The sequence below is a fragment of the Poecilia latipinna genome, unplaced genomic scaffold (genome assembly GCF_001443285.1).
Source record: "Poecilia latipinna isolate Pla-1442-1.1 unplaced genomic scaffold, P_latipinna-1.0 Scaffold3262, whole genome shotgun sequence".
Classification (NCBI taxonomy): Eukaryota; Metazoa; Chordata; class Actinopteri; order Cyprinodontiformes; family Poeciliidae; genus Poecilia; species Poecilia latipinna.
In genome coordinates, this window is record NW_015115878.1 from 60,779 (window position 1) to 77,330 (window position 16,552).

Genomic DNA, 16,552 nt, shown 5'->3' on the forward strand with positions numbered 1-16,552 from the left:
TCGGCACATCTCTAATATTAACACATTAAGCTTTTTAGATTGATTAAACACTGAGACCGGATTTAATCTCTACTTATATTTTAGACATTGCAATATCAACAGGTACAATTGTGTAATCCCAAAAGATTGCCTCCACTGTTAAGTTGAAGTTGTTTGTAAGATCTGTTAGGTGTTACAACACGACCAAAAGCCTGAACAGCTGATTAAAGATAGGACAGATTCATGCTTTCCCGAAATCCTACTCAACAATCTGCATTATACTCTCAGTTCTCATGCCTAAGGCCACAGCAGTCGTAAAATAAGTAGGAGTATAACATGCAACATATTAATCATATATCTATATGTTTAAAATGACAAAAGAATCTTTACAAATCTTTTCTAGCACAGTTTAAAGTCTACTTCATAACATCATTTAAGTTTTGGTGCTCCTTGTTCAAATACCCTCCTTTAAACTTGAGATTTTAATAACACATTGCACAGTCTTAATTGTAAGAATTTTACTTACAATTACTTCATCCTAACTTGTTCCATTACTCTCTGATATCAACAACACATTGTCTGCCATATAACTGCATTTTCTCTTTTCTGATAACTCTAAGGCTTAGAGATGGTTGTGTGTGAAAACCCCAGTAGATCAGTCTCAACTCACTCAGGCCCGTCTAACCAACAACTATGTTTGAAGTTGTTTAAATCCCTTTTCTACCCCAATCTGAGGCTCAATTTAAAACTTCACAAGTCATCTTCACTATGTCTACATGCAAACCGCACTGAGGCGGTGCTAAACCAAAAAAAACCCCAATCTTTACCCTGTAGAGGTTGCAAAACTATAGTTATGTTGAATGGAAACTTTAACTGTCATTTCAGGTTAAACATTTATTAAAAAACTAACAGAGAATCCGCTGTCATTAAAACAGTGAAATGTATTAGATCAAAAAGATTAAAGTATTCAGCTTCAGGGTCCCCCACTGATGAAATATGTGATTCAATACCAGAGATCAAGGTCTGAGCTCATTAAAAATTTATGCACGATTAATTTTGAACACAAATAAAAATTTTATGCGAAATAATAAGCGATAGAACATAAGACAGAATGGATGAAGTGGTGCGGTCGTGGAGATTTAGATCAAGTGCAGAGTGCTTTCATATTTAAATGGAAATAAAAGGCAGTCAAGCTTCCTTAGACTGCACAGGACAGAGTTTATTTGAGTTTTCACTGTTACTTACTGCACTTAAATATCAGAAACAGATGCGATGAAAACTGCAGCGGTTGTATGAAACGTTTCGCAATTCACTGGCTAGAGCACCTAATTATGACCTGTTGCAGGATTTCAGGCCAGCTACCGAGAATCCACTAATTTTAGTCAGGGTTTGTTCACTTTTCCCACAGTAACATTCAAGCACTTTTCAAGCATTTTTAAGTTTTCAAACTATTCCAGCACCACACTCTGAAGATGAAACAAAACCAAAGAACTAAAAGAAATACTGCCTCATGTCTTATACACCCTACAGCAAGGACAACATCAACTAAAATAAAACAAAATGCAATGTTTTGAAATGTCTCTCTCACACCCCCGATATGGACAAAACGGTATAGCTTGAATATTAGTCATTTTTAAGGACTTTAAATAGAAACCAAACATTTCCACACCCTGAAAATATCCAATGGAAATTCAAGCATTTTCAAGGATTTCAAGCACCTTCACATACCCTGTTTAGTGGCACGTTGCTCTTTTTGAGACTCACTTTTTAAAGTTTTTTTTTTTTTGTTTTTCCTCTTATTTAACGTCTCAGGAAACAGAGTGTTGCATAAGAGAAGAAATACAGACTCAGTCATACACAGAAATCGACATGACCCAGAGAAAAAAATGGTAGCCTTTGCCATTTTATCCAGCGGGTCATGCAGTTTGAAGAGGTCACAGCAGGGCTGTAGCTTTGCAGCTGGCTGCGGCCTTTGTAAAGAAATCATGTTAGTACTGCCACATTCTGTAATTACTGACTGACCTTCATGCTCTTTCTCTGAAGTACCGGTTTTCTTCATCTTCTTTGGGGTTTTCATAAAAAGTGGAAAGATGGTCCGCAAGCCCAGGACATCCACAAATTTATGGCAGTTATCTGCTCCCTCGGGCCCAATCATAGCATGGTCCAGAACCTTCAGAGCACTGGTTCGAGACATTTTCTTCTCTCTGAGGAGAAGATGGCATTAAAAAGGTATATTAGTAAAAGTTCTAAAATAAGTCTGAACTGGTAGAAAGTGTTCAGTTTAACAATCAGCTACAGTCATGTGTTCTTGGTTGAACCATAACAATAGAGGATTTTTATATAATGGAACCAATAACAGAAATGTCAATCTTGAATAAAACCTAGAAAAAAACATACAAAGGTGAATATGCTTAACATACACTCCTGATCAAAATCTTAAGACCAAAAAATTGCAAGAATTTGCATTTTGCACTATTGGATCTTAAGAAGGTTCTAAGTAGAGCTTCACAATGTTAAAAGAAGAAATCAGCGTAAGAGACCAAATCTTTTGAGCGGGGAATTTTCTGAAAACTGCATTTACACTCAAACATGATTTTTTTCAGCTGATCAAAAGTTTAAGACCATAGCTCAAAAAAACCCGAAAACCCCCCAAAACAGAAATCAAAGTGTCAAAAAAAAAAGACTCAGTAATGATTAGCTCCACCATTCTTGTTGATGACTTCAAACAATTGTTTCGGCATGCTTGATGCCAGTGTTTCCAGGAGGCTAGTGGGAACGTTGCTCCAAGTGTTGGACATAGCTTCACGAAGAGCATCCACTGTCTGGAACTGATGTCCATTTTTGTAAACTTCCCTTGCCATCCATCCCTAAATGTTATCAATTGGGTTTAGATCCGGGGAACATGCAGGATGGTCCAAAAGAGTGATGTTATTCTCTTGGAAGAACTCCTTTGTCAGGCGGGCATTGTGAACTGCAGCACTGTCCTGTTGAAAAACCCAATCATTACCACACAGACGAGGGCCCTCAGTTATGAGGGTTGCCCGCTGCAACATCTCCACATAGCCAGCTGCTGTTTGACGCCCCTGCACAACCTGAAGCTCCATTGTTCCATTGAAGGAAAACGCACCCCAAATCATGATGGCGCCCCCACCACTGTGCCGTGTAGAAAACATCTCAGGTGGGATCTCCTTGTCATGCCAGTAACGTTGGAAGCCATCAGGACCATCAAGGTTAAATTTTTTCTCATCAGAGAAGACAACTTTCTTCCACCTTTCAATGTCCCATGTTTGGTGCACCCTTGCAAAGTCCAAACGGGCAATTTTGTGGCGTTGAAGAAGACGTGGCCTTTGAAGACGTTTTTTGTTTCTGAAGCCCTTCTCTCGCAGATGCCGTCTGATGGTTATTGGGCTGCAGTCAGCACCAGTAATGGCCTTAATTTGGGTAGAGGATCGTCCCGTGTCTTGACGGACAGCCAATCGGATCCTGCGGCTCAGAGCTGGTGAAATTTTTTTGGGTCTACCACTTGACTTTTTTGTTCCATAACCCTCAGGATCATTTAAAAAATGCAAAATGACTGTTTTACTGCGACCAACCTCAGCAGCGATGGCACGTTGTGAGAGGCCTTGCTTATGCAGCTCAACAATCCTACCACGTTCAAAGTCACTGAGCTTTTTTGCTTTTGCCATCAGGAGGTCTTGGCAGTGTAAAGACTTGACAGAAAATGACATGGATTCCAGATTTTTGCACAGCTTTTGGCTTTTAAAGACTATTGATCAGCTGAAAAAAATCATGTTTGAGTGCAAATGCAGTTTTCAGAAAATTCCCTGCTCAAAAGTTCTTGTCTCTTGCACTGATTTTTTTTCCTTTAACATTGTGAAGCTCTACTTAGAACCTTCTTAAGATCCAATAGTGCAAAATGCAAATTCTTGCAATTTTTTGACTGGTCTTAAGATTTTGATCAGGAGTGTATACTGCTGTGCAAAACTGCACTGTAGTAGCTACAGGTAATCTCAAAACTATTCATACCCCCAGCAGATTAAGATTTAGAAACCATGTTCATTCAACCAAGATGTTGAGGTTCTGACAGGCACGTCTAAAAAAAAAAACAATTAAATTCATTTCAGGGATGCAAGCAAATAATCGGCTTACAATATATTGTTGATTAATTTTTTATTAGAATAAAATTAATTCCAATCGCTGCAACAGACTGGCGACCTGTCCAGGGTGACCCCGCTTCTCGCCCGGAACGTTAGCTGGAGATAGGCACCAGCAACCCTCCCGACCCCACTAAGGGACAAAGGTGAACAGAAAATGGATGGATGGATGGATAGTTCCAATCGATTAATAATGTAACTTAGAACTTCTTTCAGTGTGGTAGTTTGGTTGCCAGCCAGCAGAGGGCGTCGCTGGTCATCATTAAGCAGGGCCAGTTGATACGGAAATAAAGATGGCAGGCCATAATAGAAAGGCAAAGAGAAACAGTCAAAACAAAGTCTGGTGTGGGATCCAAAATGCACTTCATGCAGCTCCATTTTAAAATATAAACATTCAACAAGCTCCTTAAGATATTACCTTAATTGCGCTGACTCAACAAAGCCAAACATTTTTCCTAGTAACTCTTCTGTTTTCCAAACTTAAGACTAAATAAAATTACACACATGCAAATTTTTCAGTACCAAGTAGAATCCTTGCAAATACCGCCTGTTGATCATTTTGAGGTTTTACAAAGTGTCCCATTGACCTCACCTTATTATACATTTATTTTTTTGTTTTAAAGGTTATGTTCAGTAGTTTTTATTAACCCATCATGACACCAACATCAGGCAAACAAATATCCTGCAGAACAAACACTCAACCGTTTCCAGCATCAATGTCATGCGGTCGAATGAAGAAGCAACCTTTCTTTAGTCTGTTTACATCTCCCACTCTATCCTACACATCCTCTAAGGAAATGTAGCTGTCTGTCTGAGTGTCATCCCCCCCCATTCCACCAATGTCACATGACAGAGTTTATCTCAGAGGAGGGACACATATTTCAGGCAGTTGTGTCTGTTTTTGCAGACAGACACACTGCAGATGATGGACGGCTGGGGTGGGCAAGGGGAGTGATGTTTCCACATGGAAGCTACGGCAACTCAGTCTGCAGATAAAACATATAAAGTAACATAACTATTTGGAGGCAAGAATTGGCTGGAAGTTATTGGCCATGTGAGTATGACGGGAGGCAAATATGTTTTAATACTGTTGCAGATTATAGAGACAACATATTAACAGTAACTTAGGAGTTATCTGATGAGTCTAGTAGTGAACGTTGTCCAAAATATTGATCTATCAATTAAAATACAGATAATTATGATTTATCAATTACAGACCTTGCTATTAACTTGATTAAAAATTTAAGTTGCAAAGAACTAATTAAATATATATTTTCAATAATCAATAATATGTTTTATGGCTAATTTTTTTTTAAATAACAGTGAATGCTTAAAAAAAAGTCATCCTACAACTGTAAAGGGATTACTATACAATTTCACAGCATGCATATCAGCAAAAATCACTTTAACATTTGCTACAGTTCCACAATTCCACAAAATCTGTAGTAATTCAATGCAAGATACATAGTTTCATCACTAGAAGAAGGTTTGACCTCTAAGAATCATTGACTGTTTTGGACTTGCCCGCAGAAACAAATCAAGCAGCTTTGGTAAATAAACGTTCTGAGAAAATAAGTTCTGGGAAACTTGTCTCATAGTCAAAACAGGCCTTAAAAAGTTGTGATGTTTTTAAAGTGCCAATATTAAAAGTTGGTTTGTTTGGCGTAGATGGCTGAACTAAACCAAATCTAACCCAACAAATCCAACACCCAAGATTAACTTGAAACATCTCCTTAAAACAACCATTAAGTCATAAGTCCAACGCTAAGCATTAAAGTCTTCCTTACGTCACCTGAGATTTAAACAAATACTTGGTAAGTTTTAATTGTCCTCATTTATATATAAAAAAGTTTCTGTTCCATCCATCCATTTTCTTTACACCCTTGTCCCTAATGGGTCAGGAGGGTTGCTGGTGCCTATCTCCAGCGAACGTTCCGGGCGAGAGGCAGGGTCACCCTGGACAGGTCGCCAGTCTGTCACAGGGCTTCTGTTCCATCTGATCTATACAAGCAGTAGGCAGTGTGAAATCACTTTTTTGTTGCATTGGATTCATTTGCTCTGTTTTATTTTGTTTTGATAAGAAATGTATATTTATTAAAATTATAGGTGATATTTCTCCCTATAATCTTCAGAAATTTATAAGAGTTTCTAAACCTAACTAATACTTTTCTCTCAATTGTTTTACGTTTCATGGAAAATAGTTTTTCATACTTCAAATAAGAGCAAATATACTGAGGAGAAACATTGACATCTTAATAGGTGATATTGCTTGAATTATGGGGAATGACTTTGGTTATTTTTCTTTTAAAATGTGTTATTATGATGCCACAATACTGACAATTTTACTGTTATTATTCTGAGAAGCTCACATTGTCCCATGGCCCCGATTACAGCGATAGGTCCAACACTAACCGTAAATGCTGGACCATTTTTGTTGGTTAAATTCCATCAAGCCAACAAAAATGATTATGTTCTAGTTTAAGAAGATAGGGCTGATTCTGCCATAATGAGTTATTGATCGCCGTCTTAAATGTGTATGTCTAGTGATGTGATCATCAGTGCTCAGGTGCAGAAGCTGTGAAGGTTTCATAAATGCATGTGGTGAGTCTGCATGAGTGTTTAAGGTCAGCTCTCTGCCGGTCTCATCCAATCAATCAACAGTTAGCAGAGTGCAGCAAGGCAGTAGAGTAGAACAAGAGAACAGGGGAAAAAGCTCTGAAATGAGCTTTTAAGGACCGAAAGGTCCAGAAGAGAGTATTTTGTTCCTCTTTTGCACCATAGCATCTCAACTTATTTATCTTTGAACCCAAAGATGAAGTCAAATGATCTAAAGTTCTAATGTATTCATTTAATACACAAAATATAGAAAACCTGAAACTTCCCAGATGGTGTTTGGAGCAATAACAAATCTGAAAATGGCTTAAAGCATCAGTTTCTACATGTGTAACGGGGAGACTAAACGGCTCCTGCTGGAAAGGTAAAACAAATCAACATCCTATCTGTTGCTTTACTTCTACTAGAGAAAAAAATGGGGAATGAATAAATGTAACATTAATCAGGGTGTGATGCATTTAGCATTTCATCCAATCTACCGTTTTACTAGATTAAGCCAGAAGAGGGGCAGTATTAGAAGTCAGAGTTTTGTGGACATGTGGCCACAAAGTAAAAAACATGAAAATGTTAGATGGCTCTGAGGTTCTGGTGGTGTGTTCCTTACACACCGCAGTCTTACCTGAGCATGAGGTTCATTAGCTGGAGTCCTTCTCCTTTGAGGAAGCGGTCCCTGTTGGAGGACAGCATGAGGCAGGAGCAGAGAGCATCAAAGAGGTTTTCCATCATCTCCTGCTCCTCGGCTGTGTTTGGGTTGTGACGTTTAAACACCTGGGAGACGAACCAAAGGAAAGCCCTTTAAAAGGGTTCACAGGCCTGATTTTGGAAGAAAAGTTAAAATGCTTAACATGTTTCTGATAATAATTGAAGGAGATTTGGGCACATGTCGAAAGAAAAGCTGAGAATCAATTCAAAAAGTCTTAATAATAATTATAATAGTAAAAGTAGTAATAATAACAAAACTAATTTAAAAGAAAAATAAATCACTGCAGTTTTAAATATGACATAATTGTGAAACAATACAGATTCTTTTGTCTGAAAAGTTGCCAAATATAGTGACAGAAATGGAGAGACTATTGTTAGACACAAGGTCTTGGTGGATAAAATCATTTTCACATTAAGAATCAGGCAATCATCCAAAATTCAGGAAATCAGGGCTGATTTATCATCCACCCCTAATTTGCATTGAGCCCATTTTAATTCAATCCCGCTACATAAAATCTCAGGTGGGGAAATGCAAGCCACACTTTTCAGATCATGTAATTTAAAAAATATATACATATATTCTTGTTTACAAAAAAGTTTACAAATCCTATTGCAAAGCACTGTATTCCACTGATCAGTCAACAATATGTTCCATAAACACACTGATGTGTTGATTAGAATCAACTGCACAGTTAAACAAGACCAGCAACAGTAGGTCTAACTAGGGAAAACAACACTGAAGGTCAAAGGTCAAAGAAAAAACAGCTAAAAGTCTTACAGAGAGCTGCTGCAGTAATACATCAATGCCATCCATTTCCCCCAGTAGTTCTCTGGTAGCTGAGGGAAAAGTAAAATAATAAAGTGAAAGATTACAATCAAAATGCACGTAAAGATTAAAAATACGTTTAAAATAAGTTTAAAAAGTTTTATTTATTACAAAACACAAAACAAAAAACAATGGACTTGATTCAAAAATGCAAGCTGAAACATCTATATTTTTAATTTCCCATTTAAACTTTGACAACTGTCCTTTAAGTCACATGTAACAGCAAGAGATGATAATTACATGCAAATTAGGATTTCAAGAAGCCAAAGTGTCACTTTTATGTAAAATGAGATGATTTGCCTTGCTCTTACCTCAGACACACACAAATTAATCATGAGACGTTATCTGTGACAGCGGGTCTTTATTCAGTTTTTTTTTTTTTTTAGATTTTGATTTTTTTCTTTGTGGATGCTGAAATGCAGAGAAGGCAGCTAATAACTGAGACAGCAGGAGTAAGATAAAGAGAAGCTGGTTTAAAAAGACGCGACTCCAAATGCAGATCGATATGGACTAGGAACCTGATCATCCTGTGGCTGTCTGTGGCTCTACAGAATTTTAGTATTTTATTAAGCATGAGAAAGGAAGAAAACAACAGCAAATCTACCCAGAAAGATGGTGGAAAACATGACAGGTAACATGAAATAAAAAAATAATAGAGGGAAATGAGATTTATAAGGAAGGGAGGAAAAAATTCAAAGGAATCTAAATAGGAGGAGTGGTAATGGGAATGTGTAATGAGGGGAAAAAAGGAAGGAGGGAAATGACACAATAAAGGGATGCTGACAGAGAATGCATCAGCATAAGGAAAATAATAAGAGGGAATAATAATTCTGAGAGGTTCAAAAACAGAGCAGAGCTTTTACAAAGAAAAACTTACTGTCATTATTCTGCAGCAAGATGGCCAGAATCTCACTGCAGTACAGCTTGTTAGCATCAAACGGCATCTTAGCCTGGGGGGTGGGGGGAAGGAAGGAGGGAGAGCAGGGGAAAAAAGAGAGAGAAATGAGAAAGAGGGAGACAAATAGAGAAAAGAGTAAAAGAGAAAAAGAAAGAGGGAGAAGAAAACAAGGGGAATAAAGGGAGAAAGATAGAAAAAAGAATAAGAAAAAGAAAAAGTGGGAAAGAAAAATAGAGAAAATAGAAAGAAAAAGAAGATTTGAAAAAGAAAGAGAATAAAGACAATAATAACAGAAAAGGAGATGGAGGGGGAAAAAGAAAACAAAGAAAAAAAGGGAAAGGCACAAACAGGACAAACAGAGATGTATTTAGCAGTCCAGCTGAGAGGCTCGGGTCTCCAAACTCTCCAGGTTTTCCACAGGAAGCTCTCCGGTTTGCAGCCTGAAGCAGTGCTTCTGCCTCACACGGCGTCACATGAAGCAGAGCCACAGCGCTTCCAAATAAATCTACAGCCTCATTTATTTCAATCACAACAACCAACAGAGTGAAAACAGAAAAAAAACTAATGACCTTCGAATCAACACAATATCTGAATTAGATAGCTACAATTGACAAAAAATTTCATTACATCTTAATACAGTTATAAAACTTGCTTTATAAAGTAACCAAATCATAATTTTTAAGCTTATGCAGTGCAATGTTCACACCAGCAGAGAGGTGCTTAGCAGCTAAAACCTCATCTGACTGATTTAAATCATCTTTTATCAGATTTATCTAATGAAACCTTTTTTTATTTGCAGGAAGACAGAAAACCACTCAGCTTTAATCCATCTCCAAGATTTGAATTTGAATTTTAAATGAAGTCTAATATAACTAGACTGCATAAAACTGAAAACGCTGTACTGGAGATTCACATGACTTTAGTTTTGCATTTCACTGTAAAAATACAAAATGTTACTAAGTAATTCTGGTTTAGTTTCTAGTGCAAATATCTCAGTACACTTGAAGTAAATAATGTAAATAATGTAAATAAACTGAACATGTTACTGTGCTTTAATTGTTCCTTTTCATTTTACCATTGGCATTTTCATTATTCATGCAAATATATCAATTACTTCAAATAAGGGATCTTCACTTCCCATGGTTACCGTAGTGATCCCACTGGTGATGTCTTCACCTACATCTAGTGACTGCCAAACAATCATATAAAACTAAATACAGACTAAAGGCACAAAAAAAGCTAAAAAGCAGCAGAAGAAATGTATGATTATCAAAAATTCGAAAGATAAAAACAAACTGAAAAGTGAATTTACAATGAAGTTCTATGTTTGTTAGGCAAGTTTCCAAGCACGGGTGTACATCATATCAGAAAAATATAAAATCACGATGCTGTTGCTGAAAATACTGATGTAACTCCATTTTTCTAAAACTATAGATCAGATGTGGGCATTGCTAGAATCATACATTGTTAATACGCAGAGAGCAATCTTTTGTCAAATCCTGTGTCAAAGCAGTACATTCCCATTGTGATATGCTGCACACTAGTGTTGCAGTGGTTATAGTGCAGCTCTATGTCTAAGACAAAACAAGGCACCTTACTACATTTTAGAAAAGGACAGACTGGATGGGAAAGTTTTTCCTACGTATGTCTGTCCAAACAGTCGAGTGGTCAGAGCGTCAGCTTCTTACCTTGATTCTCTTCAGCAGCCATTGCATGAGACCCTGCTGAGCAGCTTCAGTGCACAGGCCAGGTCTGAACTCTGCCATGTTTTCAGTAATGGCTGCAGAGATTGGAGAAAAAAATAAATAAAAAAATCAGTCATGGAACATTACGTCTGCCAAAAAATGACTTTACAGTTTTTCTGGATGGAATGAAGCAGTGAGTGTGTCTAAGAGCCAGAAGGTTCTGATCTTGAGTGTTTACCCAATCTGATAGTTTTCCCCTTCCCACCGTATCTGTCATCATCAGCACTACTAAATAACTGGAAAGCAAAGGATGCTTAGTAGAAGATTGTTTTATAGAATTTGAATCAGCTGAGGCTAAAACTGCCAATTGAGGAGTTTTGGGTAAAACATAAAACTTTTTTTTAATCATAAATGCTAAATGTATACATTTATGCACAGATTTGACTTAATTACTGCTGTGAGTGTGTTGCTCTTTCACCAAATTGCCTCTTTTTGAGTTTGTATGCTCCAGTTTAATAACCTATTACTAAACTAGTTGATGATTATTTCAATAACAGATTCATCGTGATTAATTGCTTTGGTTCTACTCTGAACTCCTGAGACGTCTGTCAGAAATGTCTATAGAAACAGTAAGGGTGCTGGATTTTTTCCACATGTGGCTTTGGATGAATTCAATAATCTGGATGAATGACTGAGTACTTTTGGCATTATAATGCCCCCCTAGATTTTAACTGTACTGTTTATGCTGTGAAACAGAGGGATTTAAAATTAAATTTGACGTGTGTATGAGTTAGTGCTATCAATCAATTGAAAAAAATGTATCAGATTAATCACACTCTGGTGCTGTGAGTAATCACAATTAATCACTATAACTAACTTGTAGTTGTTGCACTGGGAAAGCCCCACCTTGTGCTGGACTCCAACCAATTAAGCAATTATCTGTTTTTTGGGGGGGAGGGGTTGTAGCAGAAAGCAGGTAATGTAATCTCCCAGTACTCAAAAGCAACTAAGGGGAACTTATACCACAACACATTCATACAGCTAGAAGCAAATTTGTTCAAGGACAACTGACAGATAAGATATACTTTATGTTCTAGATCTTGGGTGCCCCACTCCTTTCTTATGCGGCCCTGGTTAACTGCCCATATTAAAAAACCGCCATGTTCTCAAAAAATATTTAAGAAAATGTTTTATTCTCTTAAAGCTAACATGTCTGAAGATTCTCAGTTTTCTAGGTTTGTATATTCTGGAGGGTTAACAAGAAGCCATTTTGTTTTAAACAATTAATGTAAAAATGTCCCTCTCCATTAATTTCCTATGAACTTGAGCGATGAGGCAACAGTCTGCTGTCCGCATCCAGCCGGCGTAATTCCTGCATGTGAAACTATGAGCTCGTGCACGCAGACGTACACACAGGGCTAGCAACACAAGAAAGATTTAAATGTTCAAGTTTTGTTTCCGTCTGCTGTCGCTGAATCGAGCTGGTGTGAATGAGGTAAGCCTCCGCAGGAATAGGTAGTTCAATTAATCTGTATTTTGTAATATTAACGCTTTAGAATTTTCAGATTAATGGCATGTGTTGAAGTTGACAGCCGTAGTACAAATAATAATAATAATAATAATGATACAAATAAAAAAAAAAACAGTACATGCGAGATTGGTTTGGAAATGGAAGTGTAAATAGTTTTGTGTGCGCTGTGAGATATTTTCACCTGATGTTCACAGTACAGGCTGCAGCCCGTTAACAAAAAGGGCTTCCAGAGAACCGAAGGATGGAAACCGCAATCTGAAATTCCAGATCAAACCTGATCTTATTAAGCAGATCAAGTATCAGTCGGGTGTGACTAATCTACATCAAATCAGATTTTTCTCTCTGTGCTTTTTCCCCAACTTATCTTATAATTCTTTGCTTCCAAAGGCCTGTCTCTGTAATTCATCCCTTCATCAGAGCAAATGGAAGCTGTGAGAGAGAGAGAGAGAGGGAAGAATGGAGAAAAAGAAGAAAGAAATGAGCAGAAGAGCAAAGCAGAGGAGAACAGGGTGGTGGACAAGTCAAAGATGAAGGATGAGAAACAGAGAGATGCTAGAACTGAGTTAGGAGCAGTGCGACAATACAGGGGAAAAAAACAGCAACATCTGGAGAGATGGGCTGCAGATGATAGAGAAATGATGGAGAAACAACAACGGAGGAGGAGATAGAGCGCAGGGGTGCAGAGGGAGGAAGACCAAGGCCCTTTATCAGGGATTCAAACGGAGCAGACAGCATCCTGGAGGAAAGCAGGCCCAGAACAGAAAGCAGCCAACGCAGACAAAAGGCTTATTCTAGCTTGGAGAGCTCCCTTGATAACTCTCTCTCTCTTTTGCACACACACACACACACACACACACGCACGCACAACTTCAGAGGATGCGCTAGTGTTGCTCCCGCGATGAACGCCACAAACACACACAAACCTAAACAGCTCTTCTGACAGACGGCCTCAATCTGGCAACAAAGAAAGAGAAATCATCTCAACGGACTCATTCAACACAAAAACAGCTGAGGGGCAGAAAAGTCGGATCCATGGGAGGCTGAACGCAGAGGCCAGGACTTTTACAGTCTCCTACTGTCCTTCTGTCACTTTTAATGCTATTGAATGAACCAAATGAATTACTTTTAGGAGACTAAAAAAAATACAGACTGCAGAAGTATCTAGAAAAGAGCAGCTAATTTGACCACGGGGTCCTACACTGCCCCTACTGGTCATCTGCATTTAGTTGTTGTTAAAGGATTTGCACGGTTTCCCCAAACCTAGACCTCGGTACACAGAATGACAGACCTTAGATCGGTCCGTATTCAACACTCTTCATTTAAAGCAACCAGTCACACCAAAAGCTCGCCAGTAAGCCATCCTGCAGGATGTAACTTTTATTTGTTTTTACATATTTGTTAAAACTGTCATCCTTGTCGTGATGGTTTGTTACAAAACACATAATCTGTGGAACTGATTTTAACAATTTTATTGATTAATCAAACTTTAGAAAAGATTTAATTGTTGGAAAATTTGGATTTCTTTTTTCTCCAATGAACTCCTTGGGTTTCCATAGTTCACAGTGATGTCAGCACACCCAGGGCCGCCATCTTGTTTGGCAAACATGTTTTACAGCTTTTATCTATTTGAACTTTGGATTCAGGTCAACACTAATAAATATAGGCCAATACAAAATATAGGCTTTATAAGAATAAAGCCATAATGTTACAAGAAAACAGTCATAGTAATATGAAAATAAAGTCCGATAAAGTTGGAGTAATACAAGAATGAAGTAGGAATTTTTAAATTTTAAAGTGTTTTTCTCATTAAAACAACTTTTGTCTTATAACTTGAAGAAATTCTTCTGGTAAAATTGTATCTTTATTATTTCAATATTATAACTATATACTCATACTTGTTCATACTACAAATATTCATGCATCCTGGTCCTAATAATCCAACTCACAGAAGGGACGACTGACAGAAAATATTTTCATAAAGTAGCTTTTATGTCTTTTTTACAGAAGAAACCAAAAGAAAAATGATTCAAATTAGAAATCAAGTGCAGTTTGAAAAAAATTAAAATCTTTTTATTTTTAAGCTATATTGCCCAACCCCAAGAACACACCATATCTAAGTACCTTTTTGTTGTTTGAAATTGGTAGAAAAAGTAGTTTTGCACCGACTGCTCACACACACAGTGTGACGCCGCGTCTGAAATAAATGACAACTAACTGCAGGAAGACTTTTTTTTTTTTTCAAATGTTTATCTAGCACAGAATGTGTAGAGAGAGAAGGAGGGAAGACATGCAGCAAAGGTTCCAGTTTTGAGAACGTATAAATATCACCCTGACAAATACCTAGTTTGGTTCCTGTTAGTTACAGCTCCAGATTCACCTAATTTTACCTAATTGATATCAATTAGGTAAAATTGGTATCAACAAGTGAAAGAATCAGAATTAGGTCAAAATATCCACACATTCCTACAAGCTGTAGGCAGTTCTCTCAGTTTCATGACTTAGACTTTGTTGTAAGAAGAATGTCGCCTTTTAGGTCCGACAGGAACTCACACAGCTGGTTTGTATAGAGAGATTTCAACAATAAGAAATTGTGAAGTCCTAATTCCAAATGTTCACTTAGTCATACTTTTACAATATGTTCTTTTTCAACCCTAAAGTTTGAAAGCAAAAACTTTTTTTAATGTTTAGACCAGTTATCAGCAGGGAGATATGCTGCTAAACCTCAAGAATATCAATCAGGTTTGTGAAACTCTGCTGTGTGACAGTAAAAAGGAAATCCACGAGGGCTTCCTGTCAGCCTTCACCCCAAGCCTCAAACAGCAGCTGCTTAAAGACACAACTCTTTCTAGAAGTTCTGTATTAAACAAGGTCAGACCTATCAATTGTTCAGAATATTCAAGCAAGCTATTTTTATCCATTATGCAGTAAAGAAACTGGAGTCACTGCAGAACTTGCTGGGTGCAGTGAATGCCCCAGATTTCTCACAGATATATCTGCCTCTCAGGTTTGAAATCTAAAATCACCACATACCATCTAAACAGCTTTTATCCTTCTCATATGAATGTCACATATGAAATACTGGTTAAAAAAAACAACAAAAACTGTCCTTTTTGCACATTTATTTAAAAAAAAACTACAAAATGTAATTGATTTGAGCAGAAAAGGTTAAAAAGATGATGATTGAGGAAAGGATATGGCCAACTATAAGGAACAATGCAGGAGTATGACAATGTCCAAGGAGCTATCAAGTATTTTAAAAAGATAACTACTACTGTGTGGAGATTTCTTATTTTACAGGAAAATAGCAAACGAGTGCAGGGTGGAGTACCAAGGTAAAACCCAAAAAGGCAACATGGAATCTCCATGGAAACAAAAAGCCCAGCTAATGTGCAAAAACTGTAGTGCAGCAAGAGAGAGAGAGGGTACACCACTGCAGTGCTGTGGAAAATATATTCTGAGCTCAAATACTGAGTCGAACAGCGTAGGCTGAACACAAAAAAAACATCTAGAATGTAAATAAAATATGTTATGATGAATAAAACAGAATCACTGCAGCAACTGGACAGGCTCTGTCAAAATGCGTTACATTTCTCATCTCTGCAATTCTGCTCAAAACATTATCAATGTTTGTGCAACCAGTCTGTGTAATTTTTAAAGTAAACTAAGAAAAAGAAAAAAAAATCAGTAATCTAACATTAAACATGTTCCTGAGATGTTAAGCAGTATTTTACACTAGTATGGGATAATAAATCTCAGGTAAAGCTGGAGCAGTGACGTGCGGTGAGGTTCATTGCTAGTGAGGCACTGACTTACACTATATAGACACCATGCATGTTATTGGACGTACGGAAATTTCGCGCAGGCAAGCAACGCTGAGGGGGCAAAAAGACTAATCATTTACATGTCATCCATAGCCGCGTTAACTCAGTGAAACTTAGAAATGTAGGTATTGATTTCGTGCTATGATCCACAACAAAGGGAAAGACCGAGAAAGCACTTTTTTGGTCTGTATCCACCAAGCTACGCAGACTCGTTGCCACAGCAACTGACAACAATGCCACTTCATGTTTTAGGATTTAACACCAAAAAAACATTAAAGAGTTTTGCACACAGAACAGAACAGAACATTCAGTCTGTTGTTGTAGTACGTTTTAGGCTTAATGT

General features: G+C 37.5%; 1 protein-coding gene across 1 annotated transcript; it reads right to left on the reverse strand.

Annotated features, from left to right (window-relative positions):
* Nucleotides 1-1,679: 1,679 nt before the first annotated feature.
* On the reverse strand, nucleotides 1,680-10,952 carry LOC106940520 (beta-catenin-like protein 1). Its single transcript, XM_015023279.1, has 5 exons — nucleotides 10,861-10,952; nucleotides 9,152-9,224; nucleotides 8,227-8,285; nucleotides 7,366-7,514; nucleotides 1,680-2,183 (listed from the first exon to the last, which is right to left on the reverse strand). Exons 1-5 carry the CDS (start codon nucleotides 10,936-10,938, stop codon nucleotides 1,700-1,702), a joined length of 843 nt encoding a protein of 280 aa, XP_014878765.1. The 5' UTR covers nucleotides 10,939-10,952; the 3' UTR covers nucleotides 1,680-1,699.
* Nucleotides 10,953-16,552: the final 5,600 nt, after the last annotated feature.

Coding starts and splice junctions, on each gene's coding strand:
- LOC106940520 (XM_015023279.1), bottom strand. CDS start 10,938: ATGGCAGAGTTCAGACCTGGCCTGTGCACTGAAGCTGCTCAGCAGGGT. Junction 7,515..8,226: donor TATTACTGCAGCAGCTCTCT/GTAAGACTTTTA, acceptor TTCGTCTCCCAG/GTGTTTAAACGTCACAACCC. Junction 2,184..7,365: donor CTAATGAACCTCATGCTCAG/GTAAGACTGCGG, acceptor TCTTCTCCTCAG/AGAGAAGAAAATGTCTCGAA.